Genomic DNA, 22386 nt, shown 5'->3' on the forward strand with positions numbered 1-22386 from the left:
ACCATCTGATGAAACCCCCCCCCCCCCCCCCCCAAAAAAAAAAAAAAAAAAAAAAAGTGGCTAAAATCTAACTTCTTGGCATTTTAAGGAATTGTCAATGGCAACCTATCAGTTCAGATCCAGATTTCCAGCGGTCGATGGGATAGGTGTGAAGGGCAATCATTCCAGTTATCTGAGTTTCCCTCGACAATGCTGGAGAGGTTCTCAGATGCTCTTAGATCGGGGGTTGAGGTGTTCTAATCAAGTCACAATATGCAATATAACATTCCTGACTTATACCATTATCTCTGCAATCAGAGCAAATAATTTTCGACAATATATAGAGAAAACTTCTTATCTAAATTTCACAGAGCTGTTTCAACTTATTCAAACTGTTTAAGTGGATTATAGGACCCTATTAGATCTCAGAAAGCATATCCCAAAAAATAAAGCCAAAGGGAGAGATACACTCTTGCAAAGCTAGTTCTACTCTTTTTAAGTAAAGTCACTGCCAAATTCATCTCATCTGAGAATGCTGCTTGGTGGGGGAATCTGTCTCCTGGATTTGTTGTTTTCCATCAAAATTATGTGCCTTTGCGGTTCTTTCAGCTTCAGCTTTTTCAAGCATAGCCTGTATTTGTGCATTTGCGGTTTTTTCAGCTTCAGCTTTTTCAAGCGTAGCTTGCGTTTGCATAGCCTTCATCATCTCCTTCATCGACTTATCTTCCCCTTCAAGCTGCATCTTCATTATAATTTCAGCTTCCTTGTCAATTGGCTTAAAGTACTCTTCAATGGCTGCCTCCTACACATCAAGATCATCACATTTCAACATTAGATAGAATCAGAATCAATATATTATTGACAATTCACTTGCTTTTGCTGTTAATTGCATTTGAAACAGAATATATATATATATATATATATATATATATATATATTAGATTCTACGATCAGCAAGATATTTACACTTTTAAAAAGAATAAAATGAGAAGAAAAAAATAGGGAACAAATTGTGCAATAAATCAGTCTTTGAGGCATTGATTTCTTGTCTTTGGTATCAGGGTTCTGGGAGACCTAAGCTCATCCTTATCAAACCCATATGACGGTTGACAGGAGCAAACACTTGAGCCTTGTTTAAATGAATTACACAAAGAATTTGTAAAATTCATTTCTCATTCATATTTTCATGTTTGGTATGAAAGAAGATATTAATTTACCTTCTGAATTCAGCAAAACTAAATCAAACTCGATCATTCATAAATGAATTGTATACTTTAAATTCATTTATACAAAACAAAGAGCTACTGGGAGCAAAATTAGTTGAAATAATTAATAGCTTCCTCCTTGGGAAAAAAAACCTGACCTACGCTACCTATTCTAATGCACTATATACATGAGGAAGGCAAGAAACCCTGCCTGTCAGGTTGCAAAGTGGATGTTGCCTATGCTGTTATTAGGATGTAAAAACAAAGTGATTAAGGTGAGGAGTCCCTACGTCCATCGATTTGGGAGAAATTCCTAGAGAAGAAGTGATTAAAAATTGTGAAAACAGTAAAAAATCATATTTAAATTAAATAAACCACATTCCAGATTATGCCAACGAATGTTCCACCGAACCCAAAAATGGGGGAATGACCAAGGCATATGCTCTTTGCATAACATGCACATAAAACTATTTTTCATTTGAAATAAAATGTTATTGGATTCATATAAATCTCCAAAGAAGTGAACTAAGTAAAACTTAACGATTTTGATCCAATGATGCTGAAGCAATGTGGCTTATTAAATACAACTAAGAATTTTGTTCTCTCTTTCTGTAGTTGGGAGTTATGATGAAGAAAACAGATCAATAAAAAATTTGAATTAGGAAATCTTCTCCACAGAACGGACATAACCTTATTTAAAGACCCTTCCCTCAATCACATACCAATTCACTAATTTTTCAATACTTACAGTTTCTTCTAGCTTCTTGTTTAAAGTTTGCATCTCCTCAACCATACGGCGAACCTCTGATAATATAGCCTGCTCAGGGATCTTTCTCAAGGCAGCCTTTCTTTCTTCTGCCTGTACAGAGACTAAGAGCTCATAAAGATGGAAAGTATTTGGAAATAAAGTCATCAGGATTTTCAGAACCAAATTTCCACAGCAAATGCATATGATAAGCTGGGAACTGTAGATTTCAGAAAAGTTAAACGACAAAGAATAGGATGAATAGTCTGTTAAACAAAAAAAGAACAGTCACTTCAGTGTCTTTGGTTTTTTGAACATTTTGGTTTGATTCTGTCATATATCTAATTATTTTATTCTTCCAGTTTGGCTGAAAATACCTATACTAAAAGACTGAACCAACTGATTGCTAACACCAACCTTAAATGAACAAAAAGAACAGTACAGCTTCTCATTCTGTTAGACCAATAAAGCATGCTTAAACGTGATTATCATAATATCATTTCTGTTATACACAAAGATCTGGTCTGCCGACATAAAATAACTTAACTTCAGATTAGCAAAAATTTGGTTCAAATTAGTCAAGTCCTGGACCACTTGGTGTATTTCAACATTTTCCCTTTAATAGTCCCCAGAACAAGGCAAACGGTTATTGTTTGTTTAAAAGCAGCTTCAGAGTTGAAAACTCCTATTAGTTCCTATTAAAAGTTTAAACAATGTAATAATATTATATTGTTCAAATTATTGCCAAATGAAAACAAAGTTTAGTGCTATTAAAAACTGGCTCACAGAGAATGAATACATTGACTAAACAAGAAGCCTAGCATCTTTTATAGCTCCAAACACAGCGCAGACCACTATAATATCTCCTTAATAATGCATCGGCACTTACCATTGTTTCTAATGCAAGTGGATTTACCGCATGCAACACGCTGGAGTAACTAAATCAAAAGAATAAATATTAACAACATCTAAAAGACAAACAAATTCATCATAGCAACACAGCAAAGTAGATGAGGATAATTAAACTGACCTGTTGGAGACGCCTCTCAAGCTGTAATCTAAAATTTCGAATTCGACGTTCTTCATAACCAGAAAGAACCCTCACATAGAAAAGTGCTTTCCTCCCAAACTCCAATAACTTATTCATATTATAATTCAGCTACAAACATTAAATGTTACCTACAAACACATCTGCAAAGTTCAGTAACATTAGAATCATATCTTTCAGGTGTTAACAGTAGTACTATTATTTAAGGATAAGGAAAAAGGGTAGAACATCTCACAGTCCTCATTGCAAAATCAGTAATTTGGATTCTAAGAAAAAATATATATTTTGAAGACAACCGATCCCCAGAAAACCCCCTCTACCCTTCTCTCCCCAACATTACACCACAAATTTCTACAGTGATCCTTAGATATAGCCACCTGATTGCGGAAGAGGTCAATAGAAGCCAATAAAACTAGTAATGGAGAAAAAAAAAAAAGCCTGATACAGCAACACCTAAGCCTTTGGGCCGCCCGGGGGGGGGGGGGGGGGGGGGGGGGGGGGTTGAATACAATAGAATCACCAAAGAGCTCTATGAAGATTTTTATATATATCCATTCCCAACACTCCAAGATGTGCCACTTGCGACATTTGAGGGGAATTGACATAATTTTGCAAAAATTATTTGCATGGAGTGTAAGCTGAGTAAGAAATCATTTAAACATCTAGTTGTATGATAGGCATATTCTAACCCATTGCTGTTATGCTCCTAGGATAGTGCATCCTTCAAAATTTAATTCTGGCACCAAGCTTACAAATACTCGTGTTGTTACCCTAACTAAGATCCATTTTATTCCAAGGAAAAACCTTGGATCATCACTGTTTCCTCAATTCAATAACACTGGTCAAACGACTGCGTTAAAGTCAAATACAGAAAATGAAGGATAAACTGCCAGATTTTCATTTTTAATAATTTACACCAGCGAAAAGGTTCAAATGGTGGTATCCAGAGATAAATCAATAGAGATCAAGTTACTTCTTCATTAAGAGGCGATTAACATATTATCCAGGTAACTTAAACAGTGTTGCAACAGTAAATAAGATTAAAGAAAAAAGAAAATAATATCCAATGGACAGGTGGATTAGAAGAAGCTTGCGATTCACCATGCTTATTATCCCATTCAGCGGAAATATTAGCTTAAAACCAAGCTCAAGAAACCTGTTATTAAACTCAAACCCTAATGACCAATAATTTTATCCTTTAACTGTAATGTCAGACCAAGAGTATTACTAGTATGATAAAAGAAATTAGAATTTCATCTGTCATTTCGCTTTTCCCTGATTTTCAAGGCAACCAAACAGACAAGATGTGATTGAGATAAGCAAAAGAGAAAAAAACCTGGATCTGGACAGAAACTTCAAAAGGACTACAGAAACAGCTCCGCTGATAGAGGAGAGTAACCAGCAATCAGGATTGGAGAGAGGAACTTGGATTACTGGCTTGCTAATGGGTGAAGAACGACAAGAACCGAAGACAAAGGGGACCGGGAAACTGAGAGGGGATAAACGACAGCGTTGATCAATTGCCAACATATTCGTTTGGGTAGTACCTTCAAGAACCCAAAATACTACTCACGGCCCACGGCCCGCAGCAATATGCAATTCTTAATTAGTAAATAATACTCAATCCGCTTCATTAAATTTCACAGTTTTTTTTATTTTTTCCCATTTAAATTAAGTAGTGTTGATCATTTTATTTTAATTTTTTATTTAGATATCTGTGCTAAACTTTATCTCAATTAAACAAGCATTAATTAAAAGGTAATTAGATTACTTTTTTTTATATATATAGTTAAGGTGATTCAATCTTTTTTTTCTTTAATTCTTGTAAAAGGTCAAAAACTGTCATATTTAACAACGGAGTGGAAACTAAATTTAATGCAACTTTTTATTTGAAATGAATAAATAAATTGGCACCTAATAGTTTTTGTGTCAAAACGTTAGTATTGCTTTTGTTATCAGCTTCAATTTATTGCATGACATTAGGTGACTAACAAATTAGCAAGGACCAAAAAATTTTATGAATTAAACAAGTTCGGTTGTTTTTGGTTTTTTTAACTCTTTTGTCCAATTTTAACTTTTTAGCAACCTTGACTATAACTCACTACCATTAATATGCCTAATCTCAGTTTAGTTTCGATTCCTATTTTTATAATCAATTAATTTATGTGACTTTATTATTCTTTGTTTCTTTCCGCGGTTTCTATAGCCTTCGCACCACTATTCCTCGTTTATTCTGGAACCAATCCCCATCGTATACTTGTGATGGGTTGAGCGGAGAGATGTCAATTTATCAAGAAAAGAATGTGATGGAGCGACAAAACTGAAATGATCTGAATCAAGTCATTCCATATAACCAATGGGCCAGTGGCTATGGCTCATCGCCACAGACCCACAGCCCAGCACATTAATTACATAGCGATTTACTCCGGAAGTTAAACCGATACATAATATTCCAAAATTAATATACAGCAACTCGTAAAACCCACAAGCTTCTCTGCATTTGAAATTATCAAAACCACACATATATCTTGCACAAAAACAAAAGTACCAATCCTTCTCTAGTTACATTGATTAGGCTGCTAAAAGCAAAACTCTAAAGACAAACTGGTTCTTCTTTAGAGCAGTGCAAGGGTCAAAGAAGCATCGTGTTATTACATCTCAGGATTTAGCTCAATCTCTTCTTTTCTTCTTCTTCTCGTTCCTCTCTGATGAATTCTTCAACTGCAAAAAGTAGATCAACATTTTGTTAGTGTTGATATGCATCCGATATTTGAATGATTAGATCCGCATTTGCGCACTTAGTCCAACCCACCATAATTATGAGAATTCGCACAAAGACAGCAACAAAGTCAGTGAAAAGGTTCAGAGCATGCTTCACATAGTCCAAATCACCAACGTGAGCTTTCTCAATGATGTCCTGGGTGTCAACAACCACGTAGCCAACGAACACCAAAAGACCAAAGTATAGCTGCAAAATATTATCAAGAGCAAGGTAAAGATGCTGTTATGGAAACATAAGAAACAGCATGGAACCAATAAATGGTAGAAGTAGAAAGCATGGTTGCAAAAAATGTTGACAACTAACAATCCCCTCACCTCAAACTTGAATATAGCTGCAGATCCCCCAAAGATGGAGGAGGCAAACTGCAACCAGAGAAGGATGGACAAGCCAGATGAAAGCAAGCCACCAAGATATAGGTATTCTCTACGCCTTGCCAACGTGGCTGCCGCTGAGAAACAACCAAAGGCCACCGAAGTTCCCACAAATGCTGTGATCAGAACACTGTCACAAGGGTGAAATTTTATGTAAAAAAATTAGCACAATGCTCCAACAAAATGTAAGTTGGGGGATAATAATACCGACTTCGCAACTACCAAAATATCTACCAATTCAACCAGGTAACATATGCAGAACAGTATATAATACGCCAAAATAAAAATAAAAATAAAAAAGTGATCATTCTCAAGCACTGTGGGAGCGAGTAATTTTGAATCATCCAGTTCAAATCGATACCCAACTAAACCTGCAATTATGAATTCAGCAAGAAAATACACATCATAAAAATTGCTACCATAAATGACATGTACCTTGGATCGATCTCAATGGCCAAATCAATCAAAGGACCAACTGAAGCCCCTTCAAGAAGTGCAGCTGCCATCAAAAGAGAGACTCTCTTTTGCTGCTCCGACAAAAGAAAGAGGGCAAAAATTTGAGTAAAGACCCCACCCAGAAGAAAAATTCCTTGTGAATAAAGCAGAAAGCAAGATATCAAGATGGACGAAACCCTACCTCTTCATAAGGAGGTACAGAAAGTAGCCAAGCCATACATCCCAAGCACGCAAAAGTTGTCAGAAGACCACCAATATTCCACAGAATGTGCAAGTAAGCCCCAGCAGCCGATGCAACCAGTGCGCAACATAAGGTCAAATAGACCTGCAAGTTAAGAAATTGAAGCAACGAAAATTTCTACGATCAACTTGCTTCAAGTATTCAAGCTCCAAATATATTTGAGAAGTAAAAGTTCTGAACAGAAACAAATAGAGAAAAAGACTCTCGGACATATCAGAACGAACACTACATACAGGATAATTATTGGATTTAAAATACAAACCTAATTCAAGAAGAAATTCAACACATAAACATAATTTCAAATGTTGTATTCTTAATATTTCAACACATATATCATAGACCTCATATTTCTAGGTACGAAGATGGAAAAATGAAGAATTAACACACAAGAATATTGACCTAATATGATGCATTTTCAATGGAATACTTTTGCTAAGGAGCAGATCCAAAAAATTTTCCCACAGCCAAACACAATCTAAAAGATTCAAAAAAAAACTCCAATTCAGAAACATATATCTACCGCAAATTTACCTCAATACAGTGTAATCCACGGACAAACGAATAGCATAAAAGCGAACATGATTAAAGAAAGCTAAATGGTTCCAGTAATTTCTCGTCACGAAAACTCACTCAGTGATAGAACATAACCATATAAGACGGGAAAACCTATATGTCCCTTAAACTGATGGGAATTTAACTAAATACACGATTATCCTAATTTATACATTACATGGCACAAGATCTCAAGTCAAACCAAAATTATCCAATTCATAACAAATTATACCTGCTTAAGGTGAGTTTGGACGACAGGAGAGATCTGGCGGAAGTTCTTCAGCGAATCGTAGGTCCAGCTACTCCTTGAAGCCGATTGGGAGTCGAAGAACGACGCGAACGCGTCCATTGATTAGAGAAGGAGAGAACGAGAATACGACCGAGGAAGTGCGAGAAAATATGAAACAAAATGACAGATCGGTTGAAGAAGACGTTCGGGACGATTCTATGAAAAATTGAAGATGGTATATGTATATATATATATATATATATATATATATAATATACGTAATAAATTAAATAGGTATCAGTTGTGGGTTAGTTTCCTAGAAATTTCTAGGAATTTTTAATTTACATCCTACCCTTGAGTCCTTCCACGATTTCTTATTTCATGCTGGTACAATGACAATTTTATCCCGTTTGATTATATTTTTCCCAATTAGGCATCCGACCCGAAATTCATTAACTTGTAGAACATTCTGGATCTTCGATTTTGTTATTTAATGTTGAACATTGTTCAAAATTTCAGTATTTTAATCTTAGAATAATAAAACAATATAAAATATTAATTATTTCATTTTTTTTCTTTTCAGAATATATTTCATACTTTTATTTTCTTTGGCTTATAATAAAAAATTAAATTACTTCTTGAATTATTCAAAAGCATTAGAAGATTTTGGAAAAAAAAATATTTGTCAAATGGGGAAGGAGAAATGGGTCATAAAACAAAAACCTACGCAGTTCGTAGAATATCAGAGCCAGGTGCAATCTGGGAAATAAAAAAGGTCATTCTAGAGAATTCGCGGTTGAGTTTTGACTTGGTGTTTCTTTATTCTTTTTATTCCTTACCGTCCGATATCTTTTTTAATGGGGATGACATGGCACACGCAGTTGACAAGCAAGAGATCTTATGCATTTGCACGATAGGAACTCACTTACCTAATAATCAACGTCTTTATTAGATAATTAGATAGCTTTGCCACCGAGGAATATACCTCAAACCCTATTTACTAACGGAGAGAGGAAATTCCACCCTGGCAAATGCTACGTCTTACAACCAATACCATCATGCCATGTCACCATCAAACCCAACAACAGTTTATTGTGCATAAGACGGCATACGAAAAAGAGCTTAGCTATTTCTGCTCGAGAATTAGACAAATGTATACAGTTTCATCTGTGATTCTTATGACCAATAAAAATACAACATGCTAAGATTTTACTAGATAATATAGAAAAACAAAACGAAGGCAGTAGCACATTTACAGGAACAGCATTAGAGTAAGAGAATAGTATTATAGCTACAAACAGAATGTTAAACTAAAATTAATTGAAGTTTTGTGTACCATCTATTTATAACTGATCATCAACTTTGCTGATGAGAAATCTTCACAGGCACTCCATTTCCAGTGCTTTGTCCATGTAGAGGAAGACTAGTTCCAGTTTCCAAGCTGAGGCCCTGTCTTAGCAGCCTTTGCTTTCTTAGACCCTCATGGCATGGAACGAAAAACTCGTGTTTTAATGCATCCTCTGCGCTGATCCTCAGCCTTGGGTTCACTGTCAGGCACTTGTCCACAAGATCAATAAGAGAGCTTGGGATTATTTCATTGAATTCTCGTCTCTTTGTGTTTATTTTGCACCACTCTCTTAGACTCACTGATGGCAAAGACTGTAATTTGTATAGTTCCTGCAGGAAAATGAATCTTTTAAATGTAAATTTCAAATTCTGATGAATTTGTTTATAGTCTAGAACGCTGCTATGAACTATAACTACCGCTGGGAAAGACAATTCCCGGTCATGTAACTTTGAAACTTCCCATAGATCTTCACTGCCCCTTAGTTTTGCTATATCCTTTATGTTCCTGGAAACAGCAATTAAGTGGTTGGCAAAATAGTGTGGGTAACACAGAAGTAAGCAGAAATGATTTGGATTAGAATTAATAATACTTACTGCTCTGGATCACCGTAAAACGGTGTTCTTCCAATCATTAGGTAGAGTAAGGTTACCCCAGCAGACCAAATATCAACTTTGGGTCCTTGATGGGTAGATCTGAACAAGACCTGAAAGAACCAATATCTCATTACAAGATGTTACCCTTCATACTTTTACTATTGTTCATTACAGCTATTGCATCTTTTTCCTTTTTTTTTTTTTTTTATCAATTACTCTAATCTCTATCCAGATTTTGTAAATGTTATTCTAAAACCATACAATAGATGCATTAGAATAAACAAATACGAAATCTGCTAGCTGTTTAATTACAATCATAATAGAACAATTTCCACGCCAACTATGGTTCAGCATCATAACATGCACGAATCCAGATTTTAGTTTGCTCTGATACTTCAGTAGCTAGTTAACAAATTTTCCAGTGCTAAGTCGCCATTTAACATTCTAATTATCTATAATTTGAAAAAAAATTCATTGGTAGCAATTGAGAGAATAAAATTATGGTAGTTATACTAATGAAATGGTCTCACCTCTGGAGCCCGGAAACCTTTGGTTCCAACACATGGACCTTCTTTCTTGTGATTCCCATCTTCTAATGACAAAAAAAATATGATGAATACAAGAAAAGAACACAGCAGTGACAAATCAATCGCTGAAGTCATCAGACACAAACCTTTATTCTTAATTAAGCAGGTTGCAGGACTAGCAATTCTGGTTGAATGCAGAGGCATTGGGGTGAGATTAATAAGTATTTCATCCACTTTTCGAGCAGGCGCAGCAATCCTCTTTCTCATAGAAGCTGGAACACTTGATGCTTCATGATTTGGACTCTGCATAGCCTCTTGTAACAAGCTGATGAGTTCCTTCCTACCTTGGCATGGTAAAGGTTCTCGGAGCCTTTCTACTGAAGGAGTCCTAGTACTTGTTACATCCTTTGCGGAGGTTATGCCAGAGCCATCTGCTCCTTGACTTTTCATAATATTCCAACCACTCAAGTCATTCTGGGCCTTAGTTCTGTCTACAGCTCTCTTCTTCTGGTTCTTGGGTTCTAAAGTTGGCTTCAAGCCTTTCATTGACTTCAGATTGACTACATCCAAAGATTTAGAATTTGGGAACCTCCTACTTTTGGCAGGAGGAATAGATTTGGTGTTGGGAAGCGTATTGTGATTGAGGCTTACATCATTCCCTGTCTTTGATTTGTCTGCAAAAGTACAGAAGGAGTTTATCAATATCCTAACAAACAAAAGATCAAAGAACAAATAACTTCTTGCCAAGAAATCTTTGTAGCATAACTGGCTATAATTCTCTATAGTTGCAAAGCTTGGAAATGAAGACTAGCAAATAAAAGGTTAAAAAGGGTAGTCGCCAAAGGGAAAACATGCACAACAACCTACTTAATGGCAAATGCATCACGTGAAATGTTTATGTTTCTTTTTGTTAAGTTCACAAACTAGCACACCGAAATCTCTGTGCCAATATAGACCAATTTGTTCTCTAAATTAAACCCATGCTAGTGCTATATTTAAATATAGAAGCTCAGATAGGAATACAGACTCACTTGTTGTTCCATACTTTTGGCGAAGATCCTGTCAAAAGCACAATAAATACAAGGACGAAAGTCATTAACCCTTTAGTGTAACGATGACACAAGTGAAAAAAACTAAGTGGGCATCAAAATGTGTTTGAAAAAATATAACTAACCATGGCAAGGTTAAAATCAATGAGATAACCTTTATTGGCCTTGCGAGAAAAAAGGAAGTTTCCAGGCTTGACATCTCTGTGGACTATTCCCTGCAATATGAAAAGTAAAATCAAGATTCTTCATTCGTACAAATAACATGAAGTCGGGATAGGATTTATGTGGCAGCACATTTCACCTGCTTATGAAGACTAGCAAGCGCTCTGAACATGCAATATCCATACCATCGTAGCTGAAAAATATCTATTTCCTTCTTCAAAACCTTAAAGTTAAAGCAGAACTTACATCAATCAATTAGACCAGCAAGCTTTATCCATTGAAGGTTGGGATGATTACCTCTGGTCTATCATGCTCCACATGCTCCAGAACAAAGCAATCAGAATTTCCACTCTTAAAACAGCCTTCATACTTTATTACAAAGTTTTTCCCCCTGAATTAGTCAAATTAACTTGCATATTGAAGATTAGAACTTTCTACAATAAAAATTAAAGCACAAATTCTTTAAGTGAATTGCAATTTCCTAAAGTCTTACCCAAAGCGTTCCAGCATCCTTAGCTCATTGCTAACATGGTGCCTATGAGCATTTTCATGTGGGCCTGTAGAGCCCAAAGAAAAGAATTAACGAGGTATTTCTTTTATTGATAAATCATTATCACAAACAGTTTTTTTTTTTTTTTTTTTTTTTTTTTTGGGGTTTGGGGGGTGGGGAGGCCTCCTGAGTGAAATGGATCACTGCATACTGCAGTTTTCTCATCAAGAGGAAGGTGTCATGCAAGAACCGGTAATTCTACTAATAGTGAGCTGTGAGCCAAACTATAATAACATATTCTTGTATAACTTTGTACAAGTTTGCGAAAATTGAAGGATTTTCCGGTGCTTTCTTCATGGATTATCTTGCTTCATAACAGGAAATGAAATAACCTACAATCTTTCCACACATAGTGGCTAGCAGCCAGAGTTACACAATTTTACAGTAGACGATTTCCAGCATACTCAAAGATATGAACATGGAAACCATGGCTAGACATAATCATGCTGATTAAAATTTGCAGTAACAGAAACGGGAATAGGCAACAGCATGACACATAAAAATAATTCTACATACATTTGATGGCAACTGTGGCTCCATCACTCTTCCTTCGTGCTCTGTAAACAGTGCCATAACCACCTGGAAGCTTTTAACTGTCAATATCCATAAAATGTGAACAGATTGAGAAATATGGCAAAATTGCAGAAGGGAAAAAAAGCTTTAGTACCTGAACCTTCTTCCTCCTCTACAATATAAGACTCAAAATATGGTAGATCCTTGGTTTCAGTTCCATTCTGCCAATTAGCCACCGTTAGTTCCTAATCAAAGGAAATGGAGCTAACTAATAGTAGCACAAATGATGATAAGTGAATAAGCTTTATTTAGAACATGTAAACAAAGAAAGCAATCAACCACGTTAAAAAATAAGCATAGAAATTGCAGAGTAAAACTTACTAAGGGAGAAACAGGAGCAGCATTCTTCCTGCCTTCTTTAATATAAATATCACCACGTTTCTCCTTTGATTTTTGAGCCATATCAATTTCCATGAGATTTCTCTTAACCTCTTGCTTTTCCTTAGGAGTGCTTACTACTTTACTCCCCACTAAAGATTGATCAACATTTTGCTGTCTTGGTGGAGTCATTACATTCCCAAAAGTGAGCTTCATCTTTGCAGAGGGTTTTGACAACTGCTCCTGAACTACAGAGAGTTTAGATATTGGATAGTAGGTCTGGTTCTTCGCATTAGTTAACTCTTTACCCAAAGGTATTAACTCATTCTTCTTTGTACATACACTTTCAATGGGTACACCCAAAAGAACAGTATTAATTGGATGGTAGAAGTTTTCTTCTTGTTTAATGTTACTAGAATCATTTAATAACTCCTCTTCTTTGAGTTCAGTTTCTACTGCTTCAATATAACAATCATTTGCAGCATCACAAGCATCATTAGCACTTGCATGCACCATTGGTATAACACTGCTTTGCCTAAAATCTTCCCTATAAGAAGTAGCATCGACGTCTGTTCTACTTTTTAAATCTACCTCTTCTACTTCAGCTTCTTGGCACACAACTTGACTATCCAACGTTGTTCTCATAAGGGCAGATTCTTCATCCAGCACAGGTGCCATGATTCTTTTGTGTTCCATCCTTTCTACAATACTTGTATGTGTTCCGTCCTCAACTTGTTTGACATTCCTTCGTCTATAGACTAACTTATTTCTGATGGTTTTGGTGAATAAATCAGGTGGCGGAAGAATGTTATTTAGCTTAATAGACATGAAACTTGGCTCAGCATTTATGCTTATATTGACATCGTTAGTTACGAAATGCACCTGTATAATTAACACCATTTAATGGTCATTATGAAGAATATATTATCTGCACAAAATATAATTAGATAACAAGCATATTAAGCTCTAGAAAGACGCATTCAAGAGGGCATACTAATTACTAAGTAACTTCAAACTCTACAGTGCTAACTGTGCATCTATTCCTGATGAAATCAGTAATCATCAAACTCGAAGTTTAATTATCCTGAAATCTTAACATTACGAACTAGAAACTCGAGCAAATTTAATACCTTTGCACAATCATTTCGAATTCTTTTGGAACGCGGAGAAACTGATCTATGCTTCTCGTCCGCTGTAAAACAAATGTCAAAATAGAATCACAAATAAAATAAGTAAATAAAATTTCAGTTCTTTTTCTTTTTTTTGCTTCTTATTACCTTCTCCAAAATCAAATCCGATCCGCTTCCGCTTCCTTAAGTACATCCTCATGACATCCTCCAACAGTGTTCCGGATATATGAACTCTCTCGATCCGATTCACAAACGCGTCTGTCAAGTTGATATTGGAGATGAATCGTTGAAAAGCGAAGAGGCCTATGAGAGAGACGGTTACAAAAAAGCCGTTGCTACTATTGCTGCTAGTCAACGTAATTGGAGAATTAGGGATGGAGCAGAGAGATCGGATGATTTCAGGCGTTGCGCGGAAGAGAGTGCAGCGAGATGCGAGCTCGAGAGTTGAAGTTGGGCGGCCGATTGAGATGAGCAGGGCGAGGATGTACCATGCCTTTTGTGACTCGGAATCAGCAGTGTTGGTGACCGCGGAGACTGAGTCGAGCAGAGCCAGTTGGGAGTTTGGATGGTGAGTTTGCATAGCGATTTAGGACTGCCAGTGCAAAAGAGTAGAGGGAGCGAACAGGTTAGGGCTCGTAGACGGAGATGGAATATTTGCAGAAACGTGGAGAGAGAGATAGAGGCGCGGATTTGGTACATTTCAGGATTTTGAGATTTAGGAATTTCCCGCCAATTTTACTCCCTACAGAGTGGGAAAATACTGGACTTTTCGTTGAAGAAAATGCGAAATATCTAAAATGTCCATTTTATTTATATATTTATTTATTGAAAAGGAATGTACGTTTTGTTATCTGCCTTTCACCACAGAATTAAATTTAATCGATTTATCTAGCGTGAGTTGGTCTAAAAGAAAATTAATTCCTTGTCAGAAAAAAAAAAAAAAAGAAAAAGAAAATTAAGTCGTTTCTTTAAAAATGATTTTAAGAAAAAAAAAGCATTAATAGTAAATTTATAAAATTTTTTTAACGGAAAAACTACTTTTTCAATAGAAATCACGTAACTCCAAATGATTATTAATTGATTTTATTCAAATTTCAGTCCAATTAGAGTCATGTTTAAATTAGAAGACAGTTGCACACCAAAGCATGGTATATTGGTAAATGTTTTTCAATCCCTTAATTTTAAGAATAAAAGCAATATTATTATAATTAAAAAGTCTTATTTATTAATTATTTTATTTAATTTGTTGGTCATCTTTATTTTTATATAATATAATATATCGATTAGTCATTAGCTTCAAAACCTAGCTCATCTAATTGAAAATTTAATAAAAATATTTTTGATATTTTAATTTATGAACATAAATTTAAAATTTTGCATTTATTTTTATAATTAAAAGGCAAAACACATATTTAAGCCCCTAAACTTTTTGAGTTTCACCGATTAGACCATCAACTTTTATTTATAACATTGAGCACTTTAATTTTTATTTTTGAATCCTTATTTAACCAAGAGCAAACGAAAGTTGAAGCTACTAATACTAAAGATTTAACAATAATATAGCATGAGAAAATTCCAATTCCATTTTAGATGCCCAAATAAAGGAAAATAAAAAAAAAACTCGTAAAATACCAATGTCAAATTCTTCGTTTTCAACCTCTAATTCGTCCATTCTCATTGTTTGCCTTCTCTTAACTAAAAAAAGATCCAATTTCATGAACACCGGCTGCACATTTTATGACCTCAGTTAAGTAAAATTTTTAATCTGAACTGAAAAAAGAAAAAAGAAAAAAAGAAAACAGAGCTAAATGGCTCAACGTTGATAAATAAAAGTTTAGAGCTTAATGACCAAATGTATAAATATGCACTTGTACTTTACGGAAAAAATATTATAGCACTCCAAACTTTGTGAGTAATTTATTATATATCTGAAGTTAGAAATTTTTCTAATATTGTATTCACTCTTTATACGAAGCAATAATATTTTTTTGGTGTGTTTAACATTATTCACTTGATGTGCGGTTAATATAATATTTGAAACAATAATTTTCACATTTTTAATTATTAAATAAGTGTTTAATTAATATAATTTTAGAAGTTTGAATATTTAATAAAATCATTTTTATAAGTTGAAGTATTTAATCGGTACAATTTTATAAATTGAAGTGTTCAATATGTCAAAATAAAAATTGAGTACATGGATGAATTTATACATTTGACCGAGCTTTAATGATAAACCTCAATAAATTTACAGATTTCAAAAAACATTTCTTCCAAAATCAAATAATATAATTTAAAGCATAAATGATCTCCTACCGTATTGATAAAGGTAATGCGCTCAAACTAAAAAGATCTCAGATTCGATTTTCAGTAGTTTACCATATAATTTCAATTTTTATTCCTTCCTTTTAGTAGCTTCTAATAGATTGAAGCGTAAATGAAAATAAGGCTACATGGGTCTTAATTTCTCGAGCTTGAAGACGATTCAGGCTTTTTAACCCTACCACTATCTTTGTTCCTTGTTCTATAGTTGGTTTCAGTTTGCAATTTCTTAGTTACAACTCATGTACAAGACGAGGGCAACGGAATCTCAACGCAAATCCTAATCTTTTTTAGAATCAATGGCTCTACCCTGACACATGGTCCTAGCGAAAGCAAATAGACGCACCCGTCAACTTTAATAGTGATCTCGTGTTTGAAATTGAATGTAGAGCTACAATAACCAGCCTGTGAATTGCTCAAGACTAGATAAGAGAAAGCTCATTCAATAAACCTAACTAGCCAAACAAAGCTTGAGCTTAGTTTTTGAGCTACAGTAATACCTTTGTCAAACCAAACTCGAATTCGAGCTCAAGCTCATGAATTCAACTGAGCTCGGTTCATTTACAGCCTTATTCAAACGCAATAGTCTTTGATCGGATGCTATTTATGAGACTGCCACTACAATAGGAATTGTAAAACTCAGCTCATGAAATAATTCACTGGCAGAAACAGAGAACCAAATTTCAGAAATTGCAATAAAAAATTGCCACTTACCAATTCAAATTAACAGTAACATAATCAATGGAATGAGAATATATGACACGAACAGTAACATATAAATGAAATGAAAATATATTTGGCAAACCGACAGTTGCAACAATCAATGTACAAAAGGAATGAAATAGTAGACGCCCTTTTCATGCAAACACAACTTGTACAGTAAAATAGACAAGAAAATTTTTTATCTCCTGAGATCCTGTGGTGTCTAGTCATTCTGTGGATGGTGAAGACATTGTGAGGTTCAACAGGAAGCCAACCATAATTCCAATAAGTCCCACAACAAATGCAAAAGTGAGTGAGAATCCTGGATCATTTTTCCGAAATCTCCGTCTCTTCAGCATCTCCTGTAGGAACCAAAAGGAAGGAAAATTGTACAGAGAAGTTCATGCCTATTCTATTGAATAGTATATGAGGTATGAAATATGTGTGAACAGGAGGGAAATATCTCAAGATTATGTAAGAATTATCTCAAACCGATTTGTCCTCATACAGACATTTTAGAAGAAAACAAATTCCATGTCTTGGCAGTTTAATCATCCAATTAACCTTATTTTTTAAAATGAGAACTTGTAGGAGCCATCTGATGAATATGACTGCTTTAGTTTGACAACCGCAATCACATTTTTTCAAATATTGACTTACATACACTCTTCTAATATTCATAGTAAAAGCTGATGTTAATTGACTGTTGAAAATGGTGTAAATAAATTACAAAATAAGCAAATTTTGAATGGACTTTCCACAGGGTTATATCAGAGTTATGCTCACTCCAGGAAGGTGCTAACTGACAGCCATACATTTTTGTATATTAACAAAGAAAACAGCTGATCGGGCAATTAAAATAAAAAAGACAATATTGTAACAATGTCAGTTTAGCAGTCAAAGATGCATAGGCATTTGATACTTGGGATTTAATCTTACGTATAAAAGTACTAACATGTCAACAAGCAAAATAATTGATAAAAGAAGCAAACTCAAGTACTGCATGAGAACTAACCAGTTCTTGTTGCAGTTGCTGTGTACTTCGGATAGCTGCATCTCTTTCATCCTTCAGTCGCTGTAAAGCCTGATTCCGCATACAAAAGAAATTTCATAAAGTTATGATAATAAGACTGTTTAGAAATTATAAAATATGCTTCACTGTGAAGGGACTGCAAGAAACCAATTTATATGGTAAACTAAATAAGAAAAAATATCATGTTGTCCAATGCAATCTATGGTTCAAACTTCTGAATATAGACTATAGAGATGTCTGGTGTATCCCTCTCCTATAAAACTATAGATTTCATGCAGTTGTACTAGGTTAAACAAAAAAAATAAAGGTGAAGTAGATCAACAGCACATTTATTACTACGAGTAGAACAACTCAAATCACAGCAATTTTACAGGGAATGGATAATACAGCAATAATAGTGCTCAATGCCGATAAATCTGTGAACCTGTCCTGTGAACCTGTCCTTTTAATGTGCTAATAATATCCATTTAAACACAAATAAAATGATTCATTTATATTCTAACATCTTATCAAGGATTTCTTACTTGATGACCTTAGCTCTTTTCAAACCCTTGATAAGCAAGTAATCAAGCAAGATATGCAAGAACGAACACGTCAAACATTAGAGTGCTGGCAAGTCTGCCAAAAAAATAAAATAATAATAAATACATATAGAAAAACTCACGGGGTTAGTATCAGGATTCTTTGAGGAGCTCTTCAATGCCTCATCTTCTGAGTTTTCCTGTGCTGATGGAGCAGCATATACAACTCTAAGCTTACACTCCTCTATTATCTTTCCACTATTGTCCTTATTAAACTAGAAAAAAAAAAATATTTGAACAAAATTAATGTCATATCAATATGATAGTTAAACAAAGACATATTGTTCGCTAACTTAACATTCTTACAGTCTCTGCTGGTAGTTCATCAACATCAGTATGTGGAGGTACTGTTGTACTTTGCAATAGAAACTTATCTTTGCATTGCATGTCCGGAGGATATTCATGCTGGGCTTGAAGAGTAACTGCAAATCCATAAGAGAGCAGTTAGTTGAACTGCAACATCACGATTAAATGATTTTTATGACTAATATGAAGTATTGTAAGAACTGAAAGCATGCCAGCACATGCTGCACAAGCAAGTGGCACATTATGGACAAATCCAGCTGATACACTACAGAAATTTAAAGCTATTCAATCGAGACATCACCTAACAAACATCTAACAAAGTACACATAATTAATGCTAAACCATTATGAATTTCTTCAGATATCTATCTATATACCTATGTTAAGAATTACAGAATCTGTAAGGCGATGGAGTAAAAATAGCACCTCTTATGACACACGAGTCCCACGGCTGTACAACTCCAGTATTGGGCCTCACAAAGTACTTCTTGGGTGAAGTGGTTTTAACCTGGCAAAGAGGTAATGTCATCATAGTTAACTCTATAATGGATTTAATATATAAAAATTACAAATCATTATCTACGCAGTAATAGAGATGGTACCTTAAAAGCAACATGGTGCTCTGTATTGTTCACAACTTTAAGATCACAAAAGGTTTGCTTCTCCAGCTCAACTGCTCACATGAATAACACCAATTTAAGCTACGACGTTGTATAATCAAATCAATAAGAAAGTTATACCACTGATACGTACAAACAATGAACTCATAGTTTTTAGCATCAGCATTTCCAAGAATAATATCCATTAAAATGACAGAAGCATTAGAATCAGTTATTCGTACAAGAATGGCAGTACATATTTGATTTCATAAATTCCAGAAATCAAATAAGAAGTTGAGGAAAAAAACACGGCATTGCTGTCTTTCAATGTTCAATAATTTTCAACAAAATAAGTTTTTTCTAATCCGAGAAATTAAGCAAGTCTAATCCACTATATTCTCCACGCTAATAAGATTTTTCCAAACTTACCAAGTTCAGCCTGGCTTTTTAATTCATTTCTCTAAATTGCATTTCCATCAATTCTATAATCTACATAAAATTCCAGTCCCTCCCTTCTTGCACCACTGGCCCTTTCCAGCTTGTTGAGAGGTCTGACAAGAATGTCAGGGCACAGGCAATATAACTCACTGACGATCATAATTCTTATAGACACTTGAAGAACATATTATAAGCTCGCAATAACAAGAATGTAATAGCAGCATCTATACGGTGAAGGACTATAGAAATTCATTCAACATGTAAGAAACCAACCCTTTCCCCTGAGCTTCACCAAGAGCTAGAAAAAGAACACGTTATAATACCTCCTTGAACTGAACACCACACAAAAACAGAGTCGCAAAAAAAATTTTTATACATAGATGCCACGACCCAAAAAACCGAAGCAAAGTCACTTCCATCTTTTCCGACCAATTCCCCTCACCCTTTCATAGCAAATATTTATCTATCTATCATCACAATACATATTCTGTATAATTTTTCTCTGTTTGCATGGTGAAACGCTATCTTCTCACATGTGCATATCTACACAGAAGGCAAATTCTTACTGTATTCATTCCAATGTAAACACATAATCTAGTCTATTCAAGCAAAATTTCGGAGATTCCACGCAATCTGCTTGAATTGCAAAATTATGATCAATTAATAAACGACTATCACAAAATTTAACTCATCTTGAATGCAGTAAATGTAGAGAGAGAAAAAGAGAGCGTACAAATGAACTTGAGCTCATCAGGATGAACGGAGATCAACTGATTACCACCGCCGGCAGTCATATCGAGGCCACGAAAGATAGATCAATCTCAAACTAAGAAAAAAAATTCTCTCGCAATCCGAAAAATCAACCAATCAATGAACCAACGAACCAACCAAACTTCTTAAAATTACAACAAACAAAACCCTTTACATAATCAGAGCTCCAAAACCATCAATCAATGGAAAATCAGATGGAGGAAAACATTAATGCAACAAGCTGCAGATAGAGAAGTCGTAAAAGTGAAAGAGCGACAAATTTAGAAGCAGTAACATGTGGTTTAAACGAATATAGAAGTTTATTTCTGCAACCAAAATGACTCGCTCGTATTTCTAGGCACCTATTTCGGTTTTTTATCGGTTCAAGCGTTTCGTGTGTCTAAAAAGCCTGAAAGCGCTCTCTCTCTCTCCGTGTGCGGACTGTGGAGGAGATAGAAAGAGAAGGGAATGGTAGTTTGGTCTTTTCCCTGCAACCGGAGTACAGGAGAGGAGAGAATGGTAGGAGAGAGAGGATCTTCAATCGGAGAGAGGATGACACGTGTGGAATGAATACGTAGATGACGCCCGGTTCAAATGTACCAGACTGGACACGTGGGAGCCATGTGTATATTTTTTTTCTATTTAAATGGAAATTGGAAAACCAAGTTTAAGCTAATAAGCCATTTTCATATCTGATTTCAAACCAATTAGCAAGGGAAAATTTGTCAATTAATTTTAAAATTAATTAAATTTCATAATTAAGTTAAAACGAGTATCAGCCTTTTGTTTTCATAAATTAGTTTTATTACAATTATTAAAAATTGAATTGTTTTTATAATTAAATTTATTTTATTATTTATATTATTAATTCTAAATGCATGTCTGCATATAATTTTTTCAAATCAAATTCAAATACAAATTTCTCATATAACTTCATTAAAATACAGTTTATTGAAAGTTTATAAGTAATATTCTTAGAAATTGAAATCTCTTTCGTGTTCATCTCTTTCTATAAATTAAACCATCAATGGAGTTTCCTCTCAAATTAGAAATTAATATGTTACCCAAAACGTTGGAAGGTTAAATCCTTTATTAGAGGGAAGGAGAAAGGAACTGAAATGGTAATAACTAATAAGTTGTACCTAATTAACTTTTAGGAGCAAAACTTTGAGCCTCTATGATTTGCATCATATGCATTTTGCAGAAAGATATAAGTAACCCATGTTTGCTTGCTAAAAGTTACTTTAATTTACATAGTATAATTTTTTTTTTCTTTTTTTTCTTTTCAATTCTTATAAGCAAGTAAAATTTTAGCAAAGAGACACTTTTTAATTTGTTACCAATTAAAAAGATTTTTATAAATTTTAAAAGTAAATTTTGGCCTTCAACCACTCATCAAAAAGAAAAAAAAAAAAAAATATTTAGATGCCAAATTAGAATAAAACTTAAAAAATAAATAAAAGAGTTGAATGACAAATATAGATTATCGCCATTTGACATATTTATTATATTACATTTCGTTGATAATCTTGTTTATATATATATATATATATATATATATATATATATATATATATTTAAAGAGTTATGAAGCATCGAAATTTAAATCCTAATACAATGCATTAAGTGACCAGTAATTCTATTCGGCCAAATGTGTCATTTTGGTACTTTCCCTGTATTAAAATAAATTTTTTTTTTCTTGGCACATGAATTAAAAAATGCAATTAATAGTCTGAATTTTATAAAATGCTTATTTTGCCCTTCAATTGAACTAAAGAGCTTTTTTTTAAAAGGAAAA

The 22386-nt window shown here is 34.4% G+C and overlaps 4 protein-coding genes across 10 annotated transcripts; all 4 read right to left on the bottom strand.

The window, feature by feature from the left end:
• Positions 1-253: 253 nt before the first annotated feature.
• On the bottom strand, positions 254-4493 carry LOC105632341 (transcription factor IIIB). 4 transcript variants are annotated; one of them, XM_089720745.1, is made up of 5 exons: positions 4314-4493; positions 2960-3108; positions 2819-2867; positions 1933-2043; positions 254-781 (listed from the first exon to the last, which is right to left on the bottom strand). In XM_089720745.1, exons 2-5 carry the CDS (start codon positions 3013-3015, stop codon positions 497-499), a joined length of 501 nt encoding a protein of 166 aa, XP_089576871.1. In that variant the 5' UTR covers positions 3016-3108; positions 4314-4493; the 3' UTR covers positions 254-496. The 4 variants fall into 4 exon arrangements, with proteins under 4 accessions (XP_089576871.1, XP_089576870.1, XP_012070089.1 ...); XM_089720744.1 differs by having other exon boundaries at positions 2960-3120; XM_012214699.4 differs by lacking the exon at positions 2819-2867 and having other exon boundaries at positions 4314-4492.
• An 810-nt stretch (positions 4494-5303) lies between these two features.
• Positions 5304-7846, bottom strand: LOC105632340 (bax inhibitor 1). Its single transcript, XM_012214695.4, has 6 exons — positions 7612-7846; positions 6768-6911; positions 6566-6657; positions 6074-6260; positions 5790-5945; positions 5304-5698 (listed from the first exon to the last, which is right to left on the bottom strand). Exons 1-6 carry the CDS (start codon positions 7726-7728, stop codon positions 5648-5650), a joined length of 747 nt encoding a protein of 248 aa, XP_012070085.1. The 5' UTR covers positions 7729-7846; the 3' UTR covers positions 5304-5647.
• An 871-nt stretch (positions 7847-8717) lies between these two features.
• Positions 8718-14581, bottom strand: LOC105632339 (Protein kinase superfamily protein). 4 transcript variants are annotated; one of them, XM_020678632.3, is made up of 15 exons: positions 14006-14581; positions 13859-13920; positions 12732-13610; positions 12505-12595; positions 12354-12416; positions 11781-11844; positions 11585-11678; positions 11427-11510; positions 11251-11340; positions 11108-11135; positions 10223-10750; positions 10080-10138; positions 9550-9659; positions 9373-9460; positions 8718-9285 (listed from the first exon to the last, which is right to left on the bottom strand). In XM_020678632.3, the coding sequence occupies exons 1-15, from the start codon at positions 14436-14438 to the stop codon at positions 8965-8967; spliced, it is 2994 nt and encodes a 997-aa protein (XP_020534291.1). In that variant the 5' UTR covers positions 14439-14581; the 3' UTR covers positions 8718-8964. The 4 variants fall into 4 exon arrangements, with proteins under 4 accessions (XP_020534291.1, XP_089576852.1, XP_012070083.1 ...); XM_089720726.1 differs by having other exon boundaries at positions 12505-12571; positions 14006-14580; XM_012214693.4 differs by having other exon boundaries at positions 10080-10141; positions 12505-12571; positions 14006-14580.
• A 2368-nt stretch (positions 14582-16949) lies between these two features.
• LOC105632338 (Plant VAMP (vesicle-associated membrane protein) family protein) lies at positions 16950-21151 on the bottom strand. Its single transcript, XM_012214692.4, has 7 exons — positions 20572-21151; positions 19404-19474; positions 19228-19309; positions 18803-18918; positions 18580-18711; positions 17898-17966; positions 16950-17244 (listed from the first exon to the last, which is right to left on the bottom strand). Exons 1-7 carry the CDS (start codon positions 20630-20632, stop codon positions 17110-17112), a joined length of 666 nt encoding a protein of 221 aa, XP_012070082.1. The 5' UTR covers positions 20633-21151; the 3' UTR covers positions 16950-17109.
• Between the last annotated feature and the right edge of the window lie 1235 nt (positions 21152-22386).

Source organism: Jatropha curcas, chromosome 4 (assembly GCF_041381405.1).
Source record: "Jatropha curcas cultivar XTBG-Jc1 chromosome 4, XTBG_Jcur_1.0, whole genome shotgun sequence".
NCBI lineage: Eukaryota > Viridiplantae > Streptophyta > Magnoliopsida > Malpighiales > Euphorbiaceae > Jatropha > Jatropha curcas.